Source organism: Anser cygnoides, chromosome 10 (genome assembly GCF_040182565.1).
Source record: "Anser cygnoides isolate HZ-2024a breed goose chromosome 10, Taihu_goose_T2T_genome, whole genome shotgun sequence".
NCBI classification, from domain to species: Eukaryota; Metazoa; Chordata; class Aves; order Anseriformes; family Anatidae; genus Anser; species Anser cygnoides.
In genome coordinates, this window is record NC_089882.1 from 2,984,355 (window position 1) to 3,010,428 (window position 26,074).

The 26,074-nt window shown below is 40.5% G+C and overlaps 1 protein-coding gene across 5 annotated transcripts in view; it reads left to right on the forward strand.

Annotated features, from left to right (window-relative positions):
- Positions 1–26,074, forward strand: part of RAD18 (RAD18 E3 ubiquitin protein ligase) — a 67,178-nt gene that overhangs the window by 35,434 nt on the left and 5,670 nt on the right. For 3 of the 5 annotated variants that reach the window (XM_067003133.1, XM_067003132.1, XM_067003134.1), the window contains 5 exons: positions 1,727–1,803; positions 2,515–2,575; positions 8,182–8,316; positions 11,585–11,744; positions 21,585–21,647. In XM_067003133.1, the coding sequence (XP_066859234.1) occupies positions 1,727–1,803; positions 2,515–2,575; positions 8,182–8,316; positions 11,585–11,744; positions 21,585–21,647 (496 nt within the window). Of the gene's footprint in view, positions 1–1,726; positions 1,804–2,514; positions 2,576–3,257; positions 5,546–8,181; positions 8,317–11,584; positions 11,745–21,584; positions 21,648–26,074 lie in introns of those variants that run through there. The other 2 variants (XM_067003136.1, XM_067003135.1) reach the window with 2 other exon arrangements.

Below are 26,074 nucleotides of genomic sequence, written 5' to 3' on the forward strand. Positions count from 1 at the left end.
CTCCTCTAAACATTTTAAGAACTTGAATAAGAACTAAAGAAAGATTAAATCTGTAAGTGACTTAGGTGCCAAGCACCACCACTTGGTTTGTGCCTGAGCACATTTGAAAATAAATATTGGTGCTTTTAAAAATTGTTTTCCAGGACTTCGGGAAATCTCTGTGTTGAGAACCAGCACATACAATTAAGATTGCGTTCGATTTCAGCAAGTTTTAGGTTTATATTTCATTTCAGCAAGACTTAACAGGGATAGAGTCTTAGCAAGTTTATGCCTGCAAGAACAGCACTGGTATCAGGATGTAATGTCAGCGATTTATGCTGATCTGGCAATGCAGCTAAATCCCCTCGGAGCCCCTTCCCGAGTGCCCCCAGAGGCAGCAGAAGAGGGGTGGCTGCAGTAGGTGCTGGAGGTAGGCAGCCCCCGGCAGGCAGGCCGGCAGGAGCCGAGCAGCTCCGACGCCAGGGAGGAACAGAACGGTCTGCTCCTGCTCGGCGCTGGGCTCGGGGCGAAGGAAGGGCGGCACGACCCGGCTGGTGCTGCTGCCGCCATGCAGCCGGCGGCCGCGGGAGGTGGGCGCTGCCTCGGCTGGAGCCTCCTGCCTCTGCTGGAGCTCAGCTCTGCCGTACGTGCGGCTCTGTCAGCCTCTTGATGTGCTGCGTGTTGCCCTTCTGGGGGTGATTCTTCACTTGATGCTCACGATGAAGCAGCAGGGAGCCCCTGTCTGTGTAGGTCATCCAAGCTAGCTAAATGAAGTTTCACGGTGCGTTACACGGTGCTTTAGCTAGGATCCTCTAAATAAGGCAAAGCTCTCACTGAGTTCTGCCTCCATACCTATTTATAAAGGGTGAATTATTAAACTAGCATTTAGGATGCAGACGTGCATTTTTGATGGTAGCAGTGAACCTAAGGTCACCGTAAAATACAAATACCTGAGCTGCTGAGGAAGCATAGGTGCCAAATTCCTGGATTTTGCTTAAACCAGTTTTGAACAGGTTTTACTCCTTCACAGCATAATAAGCTTCTTGTTCTCTGGCAACTTTACTCTCCAGTGGAAGTGTTTGTTTTAATAATCTGCGTAGCTACCTAGTAGCTGTTTGAAAATGATTAAGTGTAGAAATATGTTTGTAAAAGTAAATGTCAAAATAAACCATGTAGACAGTGTTGTGTGTGTTTATATGCTTTTGAGGTGTCTGACCTAATGGTTAGGGTAGGTTGTAATTCATGCCTAGACTGTGGGTTTTGGGTATAAGCCTGCAGACAGATTTTTGTTGCCTTGGAAGGTAGTCCTTGGAGGTAAAAATAAGATAAGCAGTGTATTTCATTATTTTTTGTTTAAGGACACATTATAAAATGGAAGCTTTTTATAAAAGACATGCCTGTATGCCACAGATAGCGTACAGTGTGGTAGAGAAAGATTCAAGTATGATGTGAAAAGACTACGCTTTTCTGTCAATTTGGTGTGGAGGAAACGTGAGCACGAGGGCCGAGGAGCTGCGGGAGGCAGCTGCCAGAAGCGCTGCCCGGCGCTCGGCGTTGGCAAATGTCCCCCGAGTGCTGGTGTGAAACCTGTCGGCTTGTAAGTGCTTGGGATCCGAGCCCGAGTTTCACTGTTGGAAAGCTAAGGCAGGTTTGTCTCCGTGATTGAAGTTAACAGTAGTTTCATTTAGTGCTGGGAACACTCTGACATCTCCTGTTTTAACGATCTGTTTGTTGTGTTTTTGAACAGTTGCAGAGATTGCTAAAGAGCTGGAAAAGACTGAGAAGATTCGGGTTCAGCTTGAATTTAATAAAACTGGTGAAAGTGTAAGCTAATTGTCCTTGTTCCCAAATGGGGGGATGGATAGGATAAATCGTAGTGTGGGCACTGAGCGTGTTTGCCTGTCACGTTATCGTGGCAGTTCCCAGATTCCCAGACTGCGTGTGGGACTTCGCATATACCATCTTCTAATCACGACTTTCTCATATCGGTCTTTTGTCATGGGCAGTTCTTAGTATACTGCTGACGTCTCTATGTCCAAACCACTTAAGTAAGACTTTTTTTTTTTTTGATTACAATAAAGATTCTGGAGAAATGTTCCCCTTGGTCATACTGGAAGGTTTTGACCCTCCATGGTAGTGCGGGGAATATTTTGCTTCCTAGAATTCTCTCGATTTATCTAACAAATTCCTCGTTTCCATATTAGCAATAGTGCCTGTTCTTTTCCCATGACATATGATACTTTTGTGACTTTTGGTGCACATTTATTGCACAGTATTAGGAAGTACTTTATGGCCCACACACGCTGGATGTTACACGGGGTAGTTTGGCTTAGGCTTGTTGTCTTTGTGAAAGCAAAGCAAAACAGCATATATACGTACTTTAAATATATATTACTTTCTGCGGGTGAGGTAGTAAGAGTTAGTGGGTGGGGGAATGAATGGCTGAGCCTTTGTCCACTTAAGTCTGTAGTTTTAAAGTTTGCAGCTTTATCAGCTTTTTCTCTTTGTAAATAAACATTCATGTGATTTCTGTAGAGCTTGACCTTTACAAAGGATCAGACAGAGGAAGAAATAGACAAGATCCACACCGGATATCGTAAGTAATATGCAAGTTTCACTTCATTTTCCTCATTAAGTCATCTTTTTATTCCCTCTGTGCTAAAACACACACACGGACGCACACCTGTTTATTCCCCGTGTCCATCAGTTTAATAGATGAAGGAAAAAGCTGAAAGTTCTCTTATTTGGGCTGAAATTTCCTCTTTGAAACACAGTCTCTGTTAAGAGAGAAAACTCACTGCCAGGACACGGTAAAATTGAGGTGGAAGTCTCCCTGACCCACCTCCACTTATGCACTTTCTGCTTACCTTCTGGTCCTCCTACATGTTCGCTGGATATAAAGAACAGCAGAGTTTTCCTGTCTGCCTCCCCGGATGCACAGTGCATAGTTGTGTGGTTTCTCTGGGAACCCGTGGGCAGCTGGAAGGAGCAGAGCTCTGGAAGGACTCCCTGAGACCCAAGCAGCGCTGGCCATGTGGGTGGCAGTGTCCTATTGCTGCCCAGGCTGCTGAGGAGTTCTTTCAGTCTCCTGCTCGGTGTAAGAGTCCGTGTGATTCTTAAAACACGGGTTTTGAAATACAGAAAAGCAGTTGTGACTGCAGGCAAAGCTGATTGTGCTTTGCTTGAGAGATTTCACCCTTGTTTGTGCTGGGCTTTGTGTTTTTGTCTCTCTGCGGAACCATGTAACCAACTAACCTCTTTATTTGTGGTTATTTCAGAAGCAAAGACTCTTGTGAGATTTAGATTGCAAGACTTGCATCCTGTTTTGGTAATTCATTGCTGAAATTGCTCACGTAAACTGATTTTTACAGGTGATTTGTGCTTTTGTACATCAGGTTTTAAATAGCATTAATTCATTCTTAGCTCCCTAATGTTGCCGTATTATTCGCAGTTTCTTTCCTGCTGTTACCCACTCATTTTGCCTCACCTGCACTGTGCTTGTACTCTCAAACGTGGTACTTAGCCATGGAACACTCGAACAATATTCAGTGAACATTAAGCTTCTCATCTTTTGGCCATGGAGGAGCAAAGCAAGGAAAGGACAACTTGTTCTGATTATACTTAAGGGTGTATTTAAATCTGCGATATGGTCACATTTCCTGTGTTTCCTTGTGTTGCTTCAGGCATATAAATTATTCCATAATGCAGCTAGATTTAGTCTTGTTGATTTTAGTCGGGTTTCTGCAAAGGCTAAATAAGGACCTAAATCTTCAGCAAACTTTTCCCTTGCTTTTTGCTGCTCTTCCTGAGAATATTTTCTTTCTAACTGTACAAACTGTTTGTGGTTTTGAATATGAAACATTCTCCACTAATTCCAAGTAACTGGTTAATAATTACTCTCTTGCTGTGCAGAAGTCTCCAGCACTGTAATGCAAAAAAAACAAACCCCAAACAAAAACCCCAACCCAGCCAATAACAAAAAACAGACAACTCCCCCTTCCCACCGCAACAAACAAACAAACAAAACCCTACAAACTGATTAATTCCTCACTAGGTATTTTTCTCTATGAACCTTTAATAGCTCTCTAAAGACCAAACCCGAAGTTCAGTGACTTGGTCGACCCCCAGAGCAGAGCAAATGCCATGCAACTGACCGTGAGTGCTCTGCTCATTCAGGTCGTATGGAACACGGTTTGGAAATTTATCATCATTAAGTGAATGAATTAGCCTCAGGAAGCTGAATTGAAAATCTAAAATTAAAAATAATAAATTCATAGGAAGATGTGTTTTAAAAGTAGTAAAACATGGTGAACAAAGAGGTAAATTTTAGTTCGTGTCAGCAAATTATTTCACGTAAAAGCAATAGGGAAAACATTGGCTTGAAAAAAAAGTTGTGCATTAAAATTAGAGGACAGTTAGAGGTTAAAAGAACCTTCATCAAATGCCTTTTTTGGTGTTGTCTTTTTGTTTTTCCTGGACTTTAAAAAGCTTTATTAGGCAATAAAGGCTGTTTTTTTCCCTTTTAATTTGCATCATGTATATCCTAAGTCCCTAATTTACAGCTGAATTAATTTAACTCTGACATGAGTTCTGTGAATAAAAAAACAAAACAACAAAAACCTACATCCTTTTTTTGTGTGTATTTCCATACAAAACACACAACAGAGTGGAGCTATAAAACAGCCTTGCTGAAAAGCAAGGTAAAGCAGTTGGGATAAAACCCATTTTTTTTCTGAACTTCATTACAATTTTCCAGGCTATTGGCAAATTGCAAATTACCCCGTGTTGTGTGTGTTTTTGTTTTTTTTTTCTTCTTCTTCTTTTCCTGTATATGAAGTGTTTTTGAAAGACCAATTAATATTTTGGCTTGAGGAACCTGTGGTTGTTTTATATACTAGATGAAAACTGCTTGAGCAACCGCCAGAGTAAGTTCCTGCAAGGTGCAATTAACTGCATTGTCCTGTGCAGCAGCTTCCTTCTGCTCCTTGGGAATTCACTAGCAGGCAATGGGATGTTTTCCCTTCAACCCAGTGTCAACTTCATTCTGCTCTTTTCATGGGCAGGCCGTTATTTAAAGAGTTTTTTTTTTAATGTGTATATATATATATATATATACATATATACACACACACACAAATAAAATACAGATACATTTGTTCAGAAAAATTATTCTGCTGCTCTGTGTATGTCTTAATTTGCAGTGTGATTCAGACGCTTACTGATTTATGTCTTGTGTTATAAATATTTTTAATTACATCTGCGGTGGTTTTGTTACTGAAATACCCATAGTTTTACAAAATGTGCGTGGTGTGTAGTTTCAGCACAGCTGCGATTTATGTTGTATCTGAACAGTGCCTCGGATTGCCAGGACATTTCTTTTTAACTTTAAAATCTTTGTAGTTACAGCATAGAACAAAGCAACAAAAAGTAGTAATACTGGAAAAACTGAAGCACCAAAGGAATTACCAATAAATGTCCAGTGCTTCAGCTACAAGCATCCAGGACAAGAGCTTTTTATTAAAAGGAGTTGTTGACCTTATGTGGTGTCTTCAGCTACGCAGAAAGGGAGTAAGTTTGAAACAGTACATGGGAAAATCATTTAATTTTTTTCCTTGTGTGGGGCAGAACTCGATATCATTCTGCCGTAGTGTTTTTCCCCTCCTGTGGGTGCAGCAGGGGACGCTGCAGGTTAGACGCAGCGGTTATCCAGCGCAGCGCTGAGCGGGTGACGGCCTGTCCTCGAGGAGCTGCCCTGCCCCGTCCCCATCCCATCACTGCCGGCAAGATGTGCCGGGCTGCAGGAGGCCGGGGGGCCCTCAGGGGAGCCAGGCCCTGCCAGAGGGTCAAGGCGTGCTGTCCTCGAGCTGCTTTACGTTGCCCAGCGCAGGGCGGACGGCAGAACAGCAGTCTCCTTGCGGGCTGCGCGTGCACTGCGAGCCCACTGCTGGGGTGCTGGGGGGAGTGGGGTGGTTCCTCCTCACCCCCAGAATCCTCAATTCCGATTCAATGAAGAACTGGAAAGCATTCCCTAGCGAGGCTGGGATTTTATAGTCAAAGCAGCTTTGACGTCTCCGCGGCTGGTGGCCTGGCCCTACTTTGGAGAGGCAGCAGGGAGCGTGCAGGAGGGGTTGTGCGCAGCTCGCCTTCTCGTGCCTTTTAAGCAGTGGCTCTGCCACAAGGACATTCACAATGTCCATCAGGCCCTTGTGCCTTTGCACAGGAAACGTTTGCAATGCTTTCTCTGTAGGCTAAAAGTTAGGCTAAAGGCTTTAGCCGAATTAATCTATTTTTCTCAAAAGGACAAATCTGTTTCTGAGAGTGAATTTTTTTGAAAGTCCTTCCAAATACATTAATATTTGCTGTCTTCCCTGTAACATATCGATATAAAACCGTGTATGGGCTGGTAGACTTTCATGCTATGCTGGCCGTGGGTAGCTACAGACAGATACGCTGTTAGAGGAGAAATTGGTGTATTCTGTAAGAAAAATGATGTGTTGTCTTCGTGCCCAGTGAGTATGAGGTAATCACAACATCTGTCTGAGGAGACCACGTATTTTCCCAGCCTCTGAGTAATCTAGATAGGAAACAACACTGCTTTGACTAAACAGCAGAGGATGCTGAATGACTGAAAGGGCAAAGAATATGCGAAAGAGCAATTAGCTGTGATTAGAGGATCTCAATCAAAAAAACCCAACATAATAAGCATGATACAAAGTCTTCAGAAATTGCTTTAGTGCAGAAGCAGGGGAAAAATCCAAAGCTACGTTAAAGCAAGTAACAGAATAGCTGTGGGATTTCACTCATTCTCTGTAGTAGGGAGGATAAGCTCTATAATAATGTGATAAAGTATGAGGTGTGACAGCCAGGCTAGCAGTATGGGGGTAGCATCTTACATTTGTTAGATGATTTGGAAAAGTGCACTTCTGGGAACATGGGACTTCGCTTGGGCTTATTGGTCAGCGGGGTCAGTCACATACCGAACGGTCTCGAAAAGCAAAGAACTGGGATTTTGGATTCCATAAATCACAACTGGAAGGTAAATCACCATAGAATAAGAAATTTCAAAATTCCTACATGGGCTTCCCTGCATGTTAGGGTTGGGCAGCTTGTTCCTTTTCGTTCACAGGTCGAAGGAGTCCATGTAATTAGCCTCTGTAACACTGCAGCGTGCGGCTCCAACGACAGCTCTGTTTGAGCCTGTCGCTTTTGAGAAGTGCTCTGTTGGAGTCCTGGCATACCTCCAATTTCCAGGACCCTAAAAGAGAAATGTGATTAGGTTAAATTGGTAGATTTTTAGGAAGAACGGTCAAACTGGCTCACTGTTGTGGTTAACTGAGGACACCTCTGTCAAGCAGCAAGGCCAGCCTGCCAGATCTGCGGGGTGCTATGGGGAAGAAGACGGCACTAAAATGTTCCTGTGTAGTTGGCATTTGTGTATGTAGTGCACTGCAAACACCGGAAATCCTTTGCTTTGTAATCCTTCATTGCTCCCAGCAGTAACCTCGCATCGCAGCACCGAGCGGTTCCCCAGGCGGTGCAGCCTGTGGGCTCGGAGGCGGTGAGCAGCCAGTCCCCGCGGCCACGTCCCCCATCCCGGCTGCACCCAGGGACACGCGGAGCGCTTGCCATTTTGGATTAGATGCTTGGCGTCTCTTGGCAAAATGCTTTGAAATGGCAAGCATCAGTTACACAGGCCTCTGAGCATCCAAAGCTGGTGGGTTTTTGCCCTGTGAGTGACGCAGAAGTGAAAAATATGCTCTTAATTGCAAATGATTCCGCTGAGCAGCATAGACCCTTATTCTGATTCAGGAGAGAGATCATGTGTGGATGCAGTCCTAGTGTCCAAAAGGAGTTGAGTTCTTCATTGATATTAGAAGTTATTACAATGGTAATTGAAATAATTTCAGGGAAAAAAGAAACAAACAAAAACAGATCTTGAGAAACGAACACAGTTCTGCTGTGTGAAAAATTAAGTTTTCATCTGTGCAAGCGTTCCTGACTACTGGGTAACCAAAAGCGTAAGCACAGATTTGGATTGTTAGTAGAATATGACATTTTTTTGCAGTAACAAAAATGTTTTTAATTCAGTATTTTGTGTTTATTTCTGTTCACAGCCTTTTCACTTCTTATGGTGTATACTTCAGAAGTTCTGTGGCAATGACCAGTCTGCTTTTTGTATAGTAATGCACTGTTGTCTTTCAGGAAACAAGCACAGAAATGAATTTCAATTTTTAGTGGATCAAGTAAGTAATCGGTGGAAGAAAAGTGGTAAGAGGAAAATGGAGAGTGCTGAAATCAAAGAAGAACCAACTGTTGAAGAATTGCCAGCAGGCACAGGTTAGTAACTTTGTTTAATGTAATCATGTAATCCCTCTCCACCACATGCCCCTTGACCCATACTGATAAGTGGGTTTCCTGAAGAAATGTTCTTTCCTCCCTTTGTTCTTCTCCCCAGTCCTTAAGGGAAAAAAGAACAAAACATAAAAATCAAACAGACCTTAAAAAGATTGACTGCCGTTGATTCTAATGTGATACTTACGCACAACCCATAATAAATGTATAATTGGATTTTAATGTGATTGTGCATATGTGTGTTGTATTTAGATGCATAATTTAAGTAGCAGGTGTAAATGAGGACTTGGGTTCTGATGCAAATCCACCGAAGTATCTTTGAACTGAGGGTGATCACGGACATTGCCTGCCCTCCTGTTTCATGACTGTGATAAGGAGTCAGCAACTGGGAACTGTGAAGGTGTTTGTGTGGATTGGGACAAGTGTTTTTTTTGTCTTCAGGTTGAAGGAGTAAAATATTTCAGAATCTTTAAGGATGTTTAAAGAGTTTGTTGCTTCTCTCTTTTTTTTTTAAACTTGCTTCATTTTGTATTTATACCCTTTAATACAGTGAGAAGTGGGAATGCACAGCTGCAGTTACTCACTTCTGCAGATGTGCTTTATGAGTTAGGAGCAGCACCAGCACATGTTTATTATTTTCACTACCAACAACACCGAAGAAATACCCCTGTGTGCTTTTATCTTGTTCCCTATAGGCTTTTTCAGTCTCATTTGTTTTATGGTAGTGCATGCTGTGGCAGTGCGCATTTATCTTTGAATGTGTGATTTAGAGCGTTCCTCGTATTTGTGGAACTAGAATGTAGTTAGAATACTGAACTTCAAAGAGAATCCATTGGCCAGAGTTGGATGTGTTGTTGTCTGTATTCTTGGGAAAATGCGGCAGTTCAGTCTGCACTGGCCCTCACAAATCCCTGCCCTTCCTGAGTTGAACTGAATTAGTCTTTGGTATGTGTCTGTTTCCTGTGCTGTCACCTCTAGCAGAGCTCTCAAGAATAAAAATAAATGAAAATACCAGTAACGTAGTATGAATTTTATCCTTATCATTTCATGCAGACCTTGATGCAATGCATAATCCTTTCCATATGAAGGGTAAAAGTTAAGGAACTTCAAGTTTATCTCATTTGACATAATTTACAGTGATGTCCCTCATCTGTAGCAGAGACAGAAGCAATATGTGATTAGATAATGGGATCACAGACTGAAATGCTAATTTCTAGCTATGATCTGTGGAGAGGTTGGCTACTCTGAGTTCCTTGCAGCTTCCATGCAGCCTTTTTCTTCTGCCCTGAACTGTAAACTTTGAGAAGCTAAAGTAAAGCCACACAGCTTTTCCAAAAGAGTGCTCAGGTAGAAAATAACTAGATCCGTCCTATCACCCTGTGTCGTGTTGGCTTAAGTAGACAATACCACCTCAGATGGTTCTGACAAATCTGCAAAAGATTTGTTACACTTTTTGTGCACTGAGCTTTCAATAATCTTTGAAATTGCAGTTTCTAGTTCTATGCCAAACGTCTGCACCCGATTGACTCTTTGTAAATCACTTAAAAAAACAAGCAAACAAAAAGAATATTTAGGGGTGAAAGAACAAATGGCTACAGCCCGTTTCCTCCATCATCTTTATTAACAGCAAATTCCTTTGTATTAAATTGGAAATGATAACATTGGAAGAAAGAAAACCAGCAGTGAGTTACTGGCTTGCAATTTGAAAGCATTACTACTGAGAAGAACAAATTCATATGCATTCCTTGCCCGCTGTATTTCATGTTCTCATAGAAGAACATGGTAGAATTGTACAGAATTAAAACATATGTATTTTTTTTTGTTTTAAACCTTTCTATCTCCCATTGCTCTTTACTGTAGTATTGGTGGATGTAACTTAAACCTCTCACAAAGTCTTGCTCTATTCTGATGATATATTAATCGTCCCTTCCTGATTTACGTGATTTTGATTTGCATCTTTAAACTTAAATAGTTGATTTCCAATCTGTATTTTGTAACTATTAAACGTACAGGTTTTGCATTGCCTAAGGAGGGTACTGTAAGAATTTGGTAAACATTTTTGGTACACCTCTTTTGGGTTGCATTACTGCACAGGGCCTTTGCTATTTTTAATACGTTAATTCCAGTAATGTTACATCAGTTAGACAACTGACTTGCTGTCATCTGCTGGTTGTTTTCAACAGACAGAAATACGCTCCTGCTAATCAGTACTCAGCATAAGGGAAAGGACAAACCCTAGCTGAATTCAAAGCTTGTTTAGCTTTTCCACATTGTAATTATAGTTCTGTTTGGCCTCTTCTATCAAAAACAATTTCTGTAGAGGTAAAAAGGTTGAAGTGGTTTGAGCAGCAATGTAAGTTAGTTCACAGAAGTCTTCTGCCCACTCTCAGGGACTGCCTTGATAAGGATTATCAATGAGTTGAGTCTCGGTATGGTTTTAATGCTCCTTGCAACTGTCTACTTAAATAACTCATTTGCAAATATCTGTGGGTAGGACATAAAAGCAGTTTATCTTTTTGTATTGTGCTTTCTAGTCCGTATTTATTCTCTCTGTGGAGAGGTAGAAGGCATCTTTTGAGAGAACTCTTGTTCATCTTTTAATAGATAAAAACATTTGATACAAAAAAATAGAATGGTTTTACAGTTTGTTAGTTGTGTTGTCTAGAAATGCTTTTTCCTGTAGAGATAAATGGAAATGACAATTATATAGATTAACATTTAATCTTTCTTAGATGCGTAAGGAAAATAAATCATGTTTCTTTTGTTGAAAACAAGCTTATTAACTTGGTCCATAAAACTTTCAAGCTATCAAGCTTATGCAATGGGTGAAGTGAATTGGTAGCAAGAACCAGAGAGCATAGCTGTCTCATTAAGTGTTTGCTAATTTCTGAAACAGTTTCATCTTATGAAATGTGACAAATATCCTTACCCTTTAATTCTCTCTTTGATTGCAAGTGAAACTCATAACAATGGAATGTTTCTGTTTCAGTCTCTGGTTCTTAGAGGTTGCTTTTTGTTGTTGCTTTTTTGTTGCTGTTGGTGATTTTTTTTTTTTTTTTACTGCAGCAGGAAAAGAAATTAAGACCTTTGAAACAGAGTTTGGGGAAGGAAATAAGTGGGAATGAGGCATTGGTTTTCTAATATTTTTAAAACATTTGTTTTTCTTAAAATCTATCTCCAGACTGCAAAAAAATTAAACAATAATATTTTGCTTTGTTGTACTTGCCAATCTCTACTGTTTTTTTCTTGGTAGGAGAAGATCTTAAAGAGCATAACTCTACTGCCATCCTTGGAGAAGCCCAGATGCTCAAAGCAGAAACTCCTGATGGCAAAAGAGGTGACCCGCATTCTTCAGAGGAAGGCCAGAGATCAGTCTCTCCTGCATTCTCACAGTCATCTGGATCAACAAGCAGGTTAGTGAAGAAGAATTTATTCCTGCTGGTTTGTACTTGATTAGGTCAAATATGGAAAAACTTTGTTAGTGATGTTGGGCCCTATATATTTATATTCTTCATCAGAGGGGTTCCTGAGCTGTGGTTACTGGTTTACTCTTCTCTGTCTGCTCAGTTGCTTGAGGGCTGCAGCTGAGATAGGAAACTATTAAGTGAATTCGGAATGTAACGGCTTGGTAGAGGGGTGATAGTGCAAATGTTCCTTTTGGAACAGAAACAGGGAGCGAAATGCCTGTTGGATCAGGAGAATGTTTGGTGTTTCTTTTTTACTGCATCATCTTCCCTTCTGTTTGAGAATTTATTTAGAGAGGACCAAAATTTGATGTAACGTAAGTCTTTTAATAGCTCTTTGAGCTGAATAGTGCTGCGAGAAATAGAACTTAAATGACCCGCTACTTGCAGTCACTGGTAGAACGTCACTGAAGGCCTAACATCCATTCACTTTCTTCATGTATTTAATTTTGCTTACTGAAGTTTGCTTTATTCATACAGGAAATGCAGGATCAAGAAATGCTTTATAAGCAATGTGAGGTTTCATGTTTTTGGTAGCTCAGTGATGATTTTATAGAAAAGACACCCAGCTCTTACTGCTGATAAGGTGTATCTAGTTTTTGAAGATAGACTTCATATCTGTTGAAGATATTTACTTCATAATTTGCTATCTAATACTTTACCAATTGTCAAAGAAGATGATGATCAATGCTTAAACATCCATTTGCAATACCTGATGCTATGATCCCCGTTTCTGGAGGAAAAGGGAAGAAATCACAGAAAAGAAATACAGGATAACTGTTTGTTTGGTATGTGTCTAAAAGCAAGCGAGCTGTTGCCATTCTCTAAGAAAGTAATCTCGCTGTCTTACTGATAACAGAAAGGAGAGAAGGAGGCACCCTTTGCAGGTCTGCATTATTAGGAAGAGAAAGGTTGCTTATGTTTGGAAGTGGAAGATAATGAGAGGAAGTAGCTGAAGGTCAGGTAGCAGATGAACAGTTTAACAGCTGAGCTAGGAGTAACATTTTCTCAATTTCCCATATATTACATCCATAGTATGCGCCTCTTCCTCTTTGTTCTGCAAATATTAAGAAGAATACAGTGCGTTGCTTCATCAGTGTTTATTAAAATAACAGTTTAGTTGTTGAAAGATTTAAAAGAAGCATTTTTAAAAATTCGTTTTGATTCACAAAGTGTTTTTAAAAGTCAGCAAGGGGACTAACGTTGCCTTTCACCAAGGTAAATGTTAAAGAAACTGTGAATGAAAGCCTAGGAAGATACTGGGGAAACAATCAACTCGGTGGTTACACTAGCTGTGCGTGAAGCAGCACGCTGAGCTGCGGGCACCCTTCACTTAGAAGGGAAGAAGCTGGCCGTGATGCTGTGTTCCAGTGGCTGCTTTTACACGCTGAAACCTCAGCTTTCCAATTCACAGCTTGGCCCGTGGCTGTTCTGCTGCTGACAGATGCCTCTGGGGAGGCGTGAGGTGGCCGGAGCCTCACATTTGGTCTGTGTGGCGGTGGCGGCTGGGAACCCAGGCAGAAGCTCTCTTGCAGGGCTTACACAAGGCCAGCTCCTGCGGGTTTGTACTGGATGTCACGTTTGACAAGTGCACAGATGATAGATGGAGCTGCCTCATCTTCACTGTGCCTGCTGGTATGGCTGCCCTAGAGCTCCGATTGTTGTTTCAGTTCCATAAAATAGATGCCCTTAGCTTGTTTTTCATCCAAAATCTGAGTGAGATGTTCCTGTCCTTCACTGCTTTACTCAATTTATTTTTTTGAATGCAAGCCAACCTTTTGGCATTAAGGACCTTGGAAAATCTGGAATTTTAATCTGACAGAGGGAGGAGAAAGTTTTTCTTTTATTAGCTCATCCAAGGAATCATTAAATCTGTTTCACTGCCAGTTTGGTGTATAAAGGACATTCTGAATGACCTTCCCTGTGGCCTTTGACATTACAGTTAAATTTTCATTCTTCACCTTTCTCTGTTGGCAGACTTATCCTAAAGTCTGGATGAAAGAGTGCCTAAGAGACGGTAGGAAAGTTTGCTAAAGGATATTAGCATGTAGCAGCTACTAATGGTTTGAATGTACTTTCATGAAACAAGTTGGCAGATTTTGTTGGAAAGTGCATTTGTTTGCGTTGTGTCTGGCTCGAGGCAAGGTTGTTTATTCCTTCGTTTTACGTATTCACTCTTTCTGAGTGAAGTATTTCCATAGATTTCTTGAACCAAACACAGAATCTCACAGTTGTAAAGACCAGTGGGTATGCATCACAGATACGTGGACCTTCTTTAAAAAACTAAACCAAACAAAAACCAAACCAAACAAAAAAAACAAAACCAAAAACATGCTTAATAGCTCCCTGTGGTTTTCTCTTAAATTCAGCTCCTGTGGAACAGGAACAGAATTACCAGAGTCTGCACAGAATTGTTTTTTCACAGTCTCGGTGGGATTTTTTCTTTGCTTTCCTACTTTGTACATATCCCCTAGTTTGTATGAGTGGTGTATTTTTATTTATTTTTATTTAAATTTAGGGCAGTTTGCTTAACCTTAAAAGCTAGCTACTGCACCGCTCAAGAAGTTCACCGAAGAAGTTCAGAAGTTTTCAGAAGTTTTTTTTCTATAATATTCTGTATTTTTTGTAACTCTCTGGCTACCATGGGGTTAATGCTTTAAGTTTAATGAAAATAAATGTAGCACAAAAAAAAAAAAGAAAAAAAAAAGAATGGTTTAGATTTGGGGGGGTGTCCAGTACCATTGCGCTATTGTAACAAGAAATGGTTTTCTGAGGCTTACATTTTATTTCTGATAATAAGAGGATATCCTTTGACAAGGGTGAACTTTTTTCACATTGAAATGTCAAAACTTGAAATATATTTGGAAGTCCAAATCTGTGTGCTGTACTTTTATGGAGAGAGCACTTCTAAATGGAGGGCTGATACTATGATGGATTAAAAGAAAATTAGGATTTTGGGCAGTGTACAGAATATAACAGAACAGCCTCAAAGTGAGAGAGTTGACACGCTTGTTCTATAAGACATGCTGCAAGTAAATTAATGATTTTTATATTTATATATATTTATATATATTATATAAATATTTTATCTCTGTTGTTCATAAGAACTTCTGCCTCTTTTCAATCTGATATGAATATTTGAATTTCTGCATTGTGCAGCTAAGGGAGCAGTTGGTCAATATTACAAATTAATACGTTTCATAGTAATCACTACTGTGCAGGTATTATCCAGAAGTCGTTACTTTAATTGAAAAAATGAAAACTTTACACCTGCTGGAGAAAAGGTACAGGCATTGATCCAGACATGTTTGGTTTTTGCATAAATTGATGGTCACAGCAAAAGAGCAAAATGTTCATAACAAATAAGCAGCAAAACAAAGCCTTGACCTCTAAAACATATTTTTTAAAAGCTATGAAGTTGTATATAAAGCTTTCATGGAACTTTAGTGCTCCATATAAATAGTCCCACTGCGTTCTTTTACTTTCTGGGACTGAAGCCAAGTTTTATGCAACTGTTTAAACAAAAGGAGAATTAAAAAGAGGCTAGGTAGGACAATGATAAGCCAGTTAATGAACTGTATAGAGGAAATGTTCTATTCAAAGGATTTTATAAAATTGGGATAATATTCAGTCATTAAAAAAAATTACTTCTCTTTAAAACTTTGGCGTTAGAAGAAAACGTCAGTTCTTGATGATTAGAGTGGAGGACTTGCAACAGTTGACAATCTATGTTGTTGGCCTCGTCCGAACGGTATTGCGTCGTACGATGAAACACAGTGATTTAATTGTGAAGCCCTGGCTGAACGGTGCTATATCTGTAGCTTGTATAAATCTCTCTGCCTTCGGAATATACAGAGCCACTGCAGCTTCTGCCAGGCGAGATTCTTGCCCAAGCAAGGGGCCTCATTTGCAGTAAGTGGGGCTCTCTGGCACTAAGCTGAGACACTATTGATCAGGATCTAAGACCTGCATTTAACTCCTGGCTTTATGTGCTTTGCCGAATTTGAGCTTCAGTTCATCAGCTGGAGTTAGACGTACAGGGAGGGAGCTGTGCTTCAGTTGCCGTTAGTCGGGAGGTCCCTGGATGGCAGCATCCTCTGAAAACCTCTCAGCAGGCGTCGGCTTGTCAGGGCGCTGACAGGACAGGACAGCTGAAAAAGCTTTGTAAGTTCCTGCCCTGGCAGCTGACCCAGTCTGGGTTTAAAGAAGGCATTGTCCTGGTCCCTGGGCTGGCCATCACTGGCACGTGAAGGCAGTACATGAAAACTGTTTTCATCGGGGGAAAAGCTGTCTTTCTCCATTCTTAGTACAATTTTGACTTTAATAAATCTTGTGCTGCTTTGGCTCAGAGAAGATGAATAGAACGATGTTAGATGGGAGCAGTTTATCTTTGATTTTTTTTGGCCTCAAATACGAGGCCGTTGTGGAAGGATGATGATACTTCTCTGCTATGTTGTTAATTCATACCTTTCTTCCAAAAACTGTGAGCCATAACATATGGGCAAAGAGCTGCGAGGCCTGGCAGACAGTCCCGGAGAAGTCATTTCAAACAGTAAGAGCCGATGGCCTCGGATTTGTGCGGGGGAAAGTCACTGCATACGGCGTGTGCCCAGGGACATCAGGCCGTAGTCACAAGTCTGTGGCCAGACTCGTAAGGAAAGCAGCCAAGAGCGATCCGGCAGATCTTTTCCCTTTCTGACGACAAAGCCTCAAAGACATGCTCTCGAGCTGTGGAGGAGGCTGTTGACAGCCAAGAAAGCCTGGAAGAAGTCAAGGAAAACACTGGTACAGCAGAACCCACGGAAGGTTTTGTATGGATGAGGACCCTCTGTGGGGAAGGAGTCCCGGGAAGGTCCAAGGCTGGCAAACCTGCTGTCTTCCAAAGACAGGAGGATGAAGCAGAGCTCAGTGGTGCCTGGGGTGTGTGGTTACAAGAGGAGGTACAGGCAAGCCAGGGAAGGCTGTGGTAAGCAGCTGCTCCGGGATGTTACACAAGACTTACGGCCCCTCCAGCAGCAAGCTAATGCTGTTTATCACAGGCAGACTAGGCTCTTGGAAGGGGAGGTGGAATCAGGATAGGAAGGTTGAGAAAAACTATTTTCCTTGCTGCTTGTGGCTGAATATTCACCTTCAAATGACATTGGTAAATGAAAGATCCTGTAGTTCATGCTAGCACCAACAAAAAAAAAAAGAAAAAAAAGCACCGTGCACGTGCCAGAGCTAAGTACATAATGCACGGCAAGATGGACTGATTAAAGGACACTGGCTGTTCACCATGCAGCCAAGAAGGAACTTAATCTGCCATAAAATAAACAATTCAAAGAGACATTTGCTCCTTTCATTTTTAGAACGAGACATGTTATTCACACTTATGTCAGCTTTCTTCTCTCTATTTTAAGGTGGTGTGCTTATATTAAATTTTTTAAAAAGGGGGGGGAAGAGGAAGAGTAAAATCCAAATGATGGTCTAGAAAGGAATAGTTTACTCTTTGTTGTCTATAAGTGCCCAGAAGAAACTAATCTGGGGTTGGGGAAATGCTTGTCAATGGAGTCATGATCTGCACTTTTTTTTCAACCTGTAGACATGAATGAGTCTGAGAAATGAAACCTCTTCACAACCTGTCACCATGTTTGTCAGCCTTTTACATCTTGAGCAGTTACATTTCTGAGTGCTAATGGTTTTGCTATGTAAATTTAATATTGATGGTCAATATTCTTTTGGGGTAAATATTAAGTATTTCAATAAATAGTTCAAAAATGTCTTTTGATTTTTTTCAACAAATGTCTTTTGATTTTTTTCAACTGTACTGCATGTTTAAGACTTTTTTAATTAACAAACAAGTTCCCATCTGCACGTGGGGAAAAAGGTATATAATAACTTCAACTTAAAATCAAGAGATCGCTTCGTCTTTTTTTAAAGAAATTACTGTTTAGTAGAGACTAGATACAGAGAATTATTTTAGTGAGTGACTGTCTTGATCGATGGAATTGTTTGAAGAAATCCTGAAACAAAGGACATTTTAGCCACAGCTGGGAGGTTCATAACCCTGCAGCATGTTTTTGTACAGTTATGTGCATGTATCCTCAATCTCTCAGTACAAGTACAGTGCAAGAGTTGGTTCACTGCGAGGCTCTGATCGCTCTTGCATCGATAGCCCGTTTTTATACACACGTACATTCTAAGGTGGCAAGTAATTCCAGTGCATTTTATGCTCAGTTTTTAAAGTTTGGTAGGCATGAACTGTGAAATACACATGCAAATTATGCACGTGCATAATTATTCTGAGTGTTAGCCAAATCTTTTCACTTTTATTGTTTTGCTTGTGACAAACAGTGATAAATGATAATAAGAGTATATTTTTCAAGGCAAGAAAGTACATGATGTTCAGGCATCAAACCTGTTCTTTTTCTATTTTAGGGGACTAAACACACAAAAATATCCCTCTACCTCTATTTTTAATGTAACCGGAGCATGAAGAGAGGATTCAGAAGTATAACTCATTCCTTGGACAGCCAGCTTGTGTACTGAAAATGAGTTTTTGACAGAATTAAAATTTTCAGAGTAAAAAAAACCCACTAGATTTCAAAACTTTCCCATCCACCATTGTTTTTACAATGTGCTTTACCATGATTTTCCTTTGAGTGTCTCATATTAGATTTAGTGATGAAATAAGAAATCCTGCTGCGTCCCAGGGTTTCCTGGCCTTCTCCCCAAGCACTTGTACCTGGGGTTGGGATTTGGGCTGCATTTGCTCCTCTTCAGGTATTGTAAGTGGTGGGATTATTTCATCCCTGCATTAATTATGACTGTTCCCTATATATGCAGTTACTGCTTTTAATTTTAGGTGGCTTTATTTCCAAATTAAAAATGCTCTGTTGAGTAACGCTCGTAATTAGATAGATTTATTCAGCAGTTCATAAAAGTTCCTAGGGAACCACAGATGAGTTTCTAAAATCGCGCACACAACTTTAAAATCCATTTTGTTTCAAAATAATGTTCTCCATATGGCACCAGAGCTTTGTGTATATTTTCAGATTTTTTTTTTCTTTTTTTATCTTTATGACTAAATGCGTGTGTATTAAGGGTTTCTGCTAGTCTCCACTGGTGGTGTTTTTCTCCCTTGCAGTCCCATCAGCGGCTCAGCAGTTATTGCCGCAGTAACTGCTTATAGCTCATCTGGCGGATCTGGCTTCGGAGGTGGAATGGGCAGCAGGAGGAGATAAATGGGTAACGGAGGAAAAAAACCCTGCCAACATATAGAAGTTGCATGCCATTTATCCGTTTCCTGAAAGAAAGCAGCAGGAGCACAGGGATGGTGCGGGGGGCCGAGCAGCCGCCCCGCCATGGGCTCTTCCTGCAGGCTGTCGAAATCAGGCCGGGGTCACTCGTAGCACACCCGGAGCTTTGTCAGCACGGTCACGTCACTGCAGTTCTCGTTCTTTGTAGTGCTTCAATTCCTATCTTCTCTCTCATGATGCACCGCTATGAATATCAAGTGTTCTGGTTAACCTCCAACCCCTCTTCTCAAAAGTACTGCGTGATGAGCGAAGGCGTTAGGTAGGCTTCTCCCCTACACTAGGAATACAGGAGTTGAGTACAAAGCAGTTATTGCTTTTTAATTTATAGTTCTCCAAAAGAGATAGTGTGAAGGCAGGCATCTGTAGCTCGTAAAGAGTGCCGTTTCCCGTGTATTTGCACAACACGGCCTTCACCCCACAGGAGTGGTGTCGTGAAGGTGCGGCGGGCCTGCAGGCCGCGGTGCTGGTGGCGGAGGAAGGCCGAAGCGGCCCCGGGGTGCAGGCGGGCACCGAGCGCCTTCGGGTGCCCTCGTCCTGGGGCTGGAAGCATGGCTCCTGCTGCGGGGAGATCGCTGCCGGTGCCTTCCGTCTAGTCCGGGGCTTGCTGTTTGTTGAAAATTTTGGGGGGCAGAAGCATCGTTTGTAAACTCCAACAGTTGTTCTTACTGTCAGGGCTCTGCTTGCTGTGCTGGAATTTGTCCTGCGAGAATGAGGATTTGGGGGCTGTTTTTCTTGCTCTGTTTTAAACAAACACAAACACTGTTATCTGTGTATAAAGTTATGACACTAGGGCTGTATCTTCACAATATTTGTCTGCTGGCTTCTAGCAAATGGGATTTTTTAATTTTTTTTTTAAACTTTTAAAGCAAACCCAAGAAGACTGGTATCCAATTGCTGGCCTATGGTTTACACTAAAATCTCCCAACTGTTTGTGTAACATAGTTTGTCCTGTAATTTCTGATACAAAGTCTAGACTGTTTGAGTTGCCATGCACCTTCTTGAAAGATTTCCAGAAAACATTTTCTGACTTGTTGGTTGATATCCCCAATCCTGTGATTTGACAAATATTTGGAAACTTCACAGCAGTTTATATCGTGTAACCTGAGCACACAGTAAAAGGTATTTATAAGTAAATGACCAGAATATTTTGTTCACTTAATTCAGATTTTATTGAAATATGACAACACTTTCTAGTTTGTGTTTGTTTTTTTTAATATTAAGCGTGTGATGTCTGACTTCACTGAACTCATACTTGTAGTTAAATATGTACAGATGTGTGCATCTGTGTGCGTTTGTGTGCATACACACACACACGAAGGTAAGAAATGATATCATGCACCATCATTGTTTGGTGCATGGATAGAAGCAACCATGTCATGGTAGTCCTCTGAGGAAATTTGTTAGACCAATTCCTTTAGGAATTGATGTAAAGCCGTTCTCTAATTGCAGCAGGAAGTAAGCCAGCTACTCTTTATGATTCTAGACTGTTGTTTAGACTCTTCCAGTGAGTGTTGTATAACTCTTCACTACTGGAAAAGCTCTAAAAATGCATTTAAATTTTATATAGGCCTAAGTGTTTATAGCAACAAACTAACTGTAAAGACTTAACGCATTTATATGCTTGGTCTTACCCAAGCAGTCTGAGATGACACTTTTGTCTCTCATTACTGCGACAGTTTGAAGGCTTGCCGAGCACTGACAGCAGTTGCTTGGTTTTCTTGTTAACCAGTTTGGTAGAGTTAAGCTTCTTGCCATAACGTTTGTAATTTAGGGTTCTTTCAGTTAGTTAGTTAGTTTATTTAGAGTTACCATCTTTAAATCTTTTATATTGAAGCTTCTCACCTCTAGTACCGGTACTGAGTTGATGACCTGATGTGTTCTGTATTCTGTGTATATAAATATTGAATTAGCAAAGAAATAGCTTGCTTTTTGTTAGCATGTAAAATTGTGTATGAAGATGAAAAAATATTTAATCTTTTCAAATAATTAAAAAAAAAAAACATGCTGACAGTCTTGACAGTTTGGCTTCTTGTCACTAACAATTTAAATGTTAATTTTTTTTTCTTTAGCGTTGATTTTTTTTTAATGGTCAAAATGTAAGCTTTCCCCTAAGTTTCAAGGCTGAAATAGAGGTTGAAAGTGCTTTTACAATTTTAAATGTTGTACTTTACCCATTGAGGTCTATTGCAGATCTGATGAGTGTAAATATAAAGACATTGTAGTTACCAGCAAGCAAACATGTACAGAGAGACTTGTCTTGTATGTTGAATAATGAGACCCAGTAATAACTCTGAACATTACGTGAGGCAAGGACTGAACTTTTTGTGCTGTGCTGTTGGTGGAAATTATTTCCCATTGCCAGTGCTGCGTGGAGGGCCTGTCTCACCTACAACTTCTGCTGCCGTTGCTCCTACAGAATTAATAGTTTTGTCTGGAGACCTTGGGTGTAGGTGCTGCTAAAATAATTTACTTGTTTTATGTCTCCTTTCAGCTCCAGTTCAGATATTTTGAGAGATCTGGAAGAGGCTGAGATTCGTTCCGTGTCATCTGACAGGTAAGTAGAAATACATGGGTGGAAAAGTCCATGAGGCTGATTTCCAGCCTCTTCCAGTTTATGGAATCCTATATGTTTTCAATAGAAGAGGCAAATGCCACTGAAAAGTCAGGTTCATGGAGAATCTCCACAGTTATGTAGTTTGTACAGAGGATTTGAATCGCTGGAAAGTAATGTATGGATGTTCCAAGAAACCCCAGGTCACTAGTTGAAAATCATTGTTCTAAGGTGTATTTGAGTATGAGTATGTACTTTTTTTTTTAAGAACTGATTTTTATGGAAAACTGAAAAAAAACTATCTTCTATTATATATAAAGTTATATTGTTGTCAGTCTTACCTACATCTCTATGTGAGTTGAACATCCTAGAATTGTAAGATGTATTTTGATTTACTTCTGTTTGAAGAGAGAAGAGCACGTTCTTGTTTTAAAATCTTAATATTTTATTTTTTAAAAACAAAAATCACCTTCTGTTAGTGGTAATATGTAAAATTTGGGTCTAGCTGTGCAAGTTGCTGTACAAAGAAATACTGAGAAACTACCAAAGATTCCTGAAGTGACCCAGTGAAATATATGAAAGTGAAGAGGAAGTATATGGGTAGATAGGTGGTGGGGTGAGTGAAAGGATAATGAATTTTGTAGTAGTGCAGTGTTAGATCAGCTGCCAAGTTTGGTAGTTTTTGTACAAAGGAACAGGGATGAAGACTGATGGAGGCTGCAAAAGTAGTACTGACTACCCTTGCAGTTGAAGTTGGCTTGATCTGGAATCTCTCTTTGAATATCACATCCACTTTGGTACTTGATCTTAGGAGAGCAATGAGAACTGTTTCACATTTAATTCTTAGCCTGCTTTTTAAAGAGTATTTATAACACAAATTTCTCTATCCACTATGTACATATGTGGTCAGTAGATTGTGACGTCTCTTAAAATTCATGGTTAATGACATAAGTAATATTTGAAACTCAAAACTTGTGTTTAGACGTCTGATGGATATTAAGGAGCATTAATGGAAGCACTGACAAAGCCTTGATTACAGTGGTGCCAGAGGTGAATGCTGAAGTGCATCAGTGGGAAAGCAGAAAGTAATCATTAAGGGAAAGTGAGCGGTATTTACTGGAAGGACACTTACAAGCTTACTGTATTTTCTAGTACCTGAAAGTAACTCGTTGAAGACGGGCAGTGGAGTATAAAATACTTGGCTGTGTGTATTGTAGGTGCTAGTCATAGTTCCCCTGATGATGGTCATCTTGATGGTGTTGCTATTTATCAAGAAGACAACTGGCAAAACTATTTTCTGCAATACTGCATAATGTGCCATTGCTTAAGAGTTTGGCATTTGTTGCTTCTTGCATGGTTTGGAAGAATGTTTCATAGTGGAAGATGAAATAGGAATATCAAATATGGAAACAGTTCTTTAATGCGGTGTTTCTACTCAGCAGTATTGGATGTTAACATTAGTTACAATATGCATCCACAGCAAAAATCATTTGTCACTTTGATAATTTTCACCACCCCAAAAACTTCTCAATCGTTTGTTGTTTTTATTTAATTGAGTGATAATGAAGTTTGGCCAAGCTGGTAAGTGCAGATGAATGTTAAGTAAAGCAGATCTACACATTTCATTAAAGCTGTTGTTTTTTTCTCTTCACTGCAGAATGGGATCTTGCAGGTAGCAGACTGGTACAGTAGGCGCACGGTCAAATGAGAGCTTTGCTCTGGCAAGCTTAATATGTGAAGGCATAGGCCAGCATACCAGAGAACATGCAGATGGTATATTTCATAAGCAGCACAGATTTTTATTTTTTTTGAAGTTGAGTTGTGCCAGAAAAATAATCTCTCTTTATTTTTGTAAGAGTAAATAATTGGATATTTGCAAAACAAACGATACGGAAATTTCAGCTTCTGGCATTGTATTTTAATGTACTCTTGAACATAAGATAATTAACATTCTGCTTTGGAAAAATGTAGGCACCAAAGCTAGAAATGAGCTGAAATTAAAACAGTAAACCTAGCCTTTCGCTAAATGAGATTTCTGCTTCGTTCTCTGTCCTAAATAAATTGTTCTTGCAAGGGTAGCTGTACTTTGCAAATTTACAAAAAAAAAAAAACAAAAAAAAACCACCAAACCAACCAAACAAAAAAACACACAAAAACCACACAACAAAAAAAAACCAATCCTCCCACCTCCTTCCCCAAACAAACAAATGAACCAAAAAAAAATCAAGAGGGTGATCTTTGTAAAGTGGCAGAATTGGTAGTCTGAGTGCTGTTTATCTTGGCTGTGTGTTACGTTATAGTGTAGCCTTCCAAACACTTGGACTAATGGCTTTGAGTTGCATTACTGTCTTGCACCTGGAGAATATTGAACATTTGCCAAAGGATGAATATTATCAGAACTAAGATTTTTTTTTCATGCAGAATAAAAGCCAGTGGCTAACGGCCAACTTGAATGCCTTTTCATTAACCGTTTGAAATTTCTTGCTGAGTTTGAAAGGTGTAGTGTGTTTGGTCTAGGTCTGTATTTGGCTTAGGATCACGTGCAAATTTCGTACTGAGGAGAATACATTTAAATAGTCCCGTATTCTCAGACTTTTGCATCCTTTAATATCTGTAAGTCCCAAACGACATTTGATACTAGGGGATGACAACTGAAAATCAGAAAATGTGACTGTGTGCAGCCCTGGAGAATCTCACTTTAGAGGTAAGCACCGGTCTGGCTGTGAAGCTTGCTGAGGCTTCTGTCATGGCAAGACCAAGGAGAGGAGCCTCTGTTTGGGTATGGATGGGATCAGGGCGAATACGTTCCTCTATACTTTATCACTATTTAAAACACAAATCCTTATTATTGCTCTTAGTTTAGCGTACAAAAGGACAAGCTAATATTGCTCCACAGTGTGATCTTAAGAGCAGGATTGCTTTGTTAACTGAAATAGAGGAAATTGTTTTCCACATGTAGATGATTTGTTTTTATCAAATGCGATTTTTCACTGCTCTTAAAACAGTACCTGCTAGTTCCTGTTTTTCACACGTGGGATTTGGGGTTTCTTGTGTCTCTGGAAGGGTTAAATTCAAGTTGAAGCTCCAGGGGAAGGAATGTGAAGGGCTGCTCTTTGCTGAGCAGTTACAGCTCGGCTCGGTGGTTTTACTTCAGCTGGGGAGCGCGTTCCTGGGAGCAGGGAGTCGGAGCCGCCGCTGAGCCCGTGTCCCCCGGCTGCCCGAGGGCTGTGCTGGTGCCAGTCACAGCGTGGGGAATTTGGGGGAAAAACCTCCCTTCAGCAGTCCTGTCTGGAACCGCTGGTGGTCTCTGTGGTGTCGTGCTGATGGAGCTTGCTCGTCTTCCCTTTTCTCCCACTTGACTGAGCCAGAAGTTTATCAGGTCGGGGCAAGACGAGCAGTGCTGGGTCGTTCCCCTGGCCGTGTTTTGGCGCTTCCCTTCGCAGTGTTTGCCTGTGGTCCTGGACACGTAACGGGTTTCTTAGGATTTTGGAGTGAAGGTCTCTAAAAGAGAATTGGACGCTGGAGGAAAACAAGCTTCAAACTCGTGCTAATGCTTTATTCTCCCTCAGCAGAAGAGAAAATGGCATAAGTCATGGCACGTTTGGATCTCAGTTATGTCTGTAGCTTCAGTTTCTGAAAGAAACCTCTTCTGCAAAAGTTGGTCACGCCGTAACAGCTTCTCTAGCTGTATGGCGTCTCCTCGGGTGGGGAGATGTGTGTTCAGACGGGAAGTTCTGAACCTCTGGGTGTTGTGCGTTTTTCAGTGGATACAGTGATTTCCTGAGCATTTTAATTTACATGATAGATCTAATAAAGAAGCAATAAACATTCAATATTCTGCATTTAAAATAAATTGTGTATTTTATGAAGCGCTTAATGAAAATTGAGGCATTACATAAATTCCCTAGAGACTTCTTTGATTTCTACTAATTGTCCTATTTTGACACAAAGAGATTAGAAGGTAATACTCAAAAAATAAACCCAAGTATTATTGTATGATGTACTTGCTATTTATTTGTGAAAGTGCACAGATGGAGCAGATTAGGGATATTTTAGTGGCAATTTGGAGCATATTTTTAGCAAAACTTCATCCCATTCCTGAAACTTACTTATGCACAATTTCAGTGTTCTCAGTGCTTTCAAAACTTTTTTTTCCCCCCTTTCTTTTTCTCATTCTCTGTTAAGAAACAAATCCACTTGCTGTGGAATAATGCTATAGGGACTACATAAATTCATATCACTCTATCTGATGAAATTGAGGCAGTGTTTCAGGTTCCAGTAACCTCTAGGTGACCACTTAATGAAAGTCTTACGGTTCTGTGATGTGCATGTTAAATAAGTAGTGCATGACTGCCGGCTGAACTGCAGGTTTTGGTGGGCTTTGCAGGCAGTATCAAACCTGAATGCCTAAAAATTGAAAGGTTTTATAG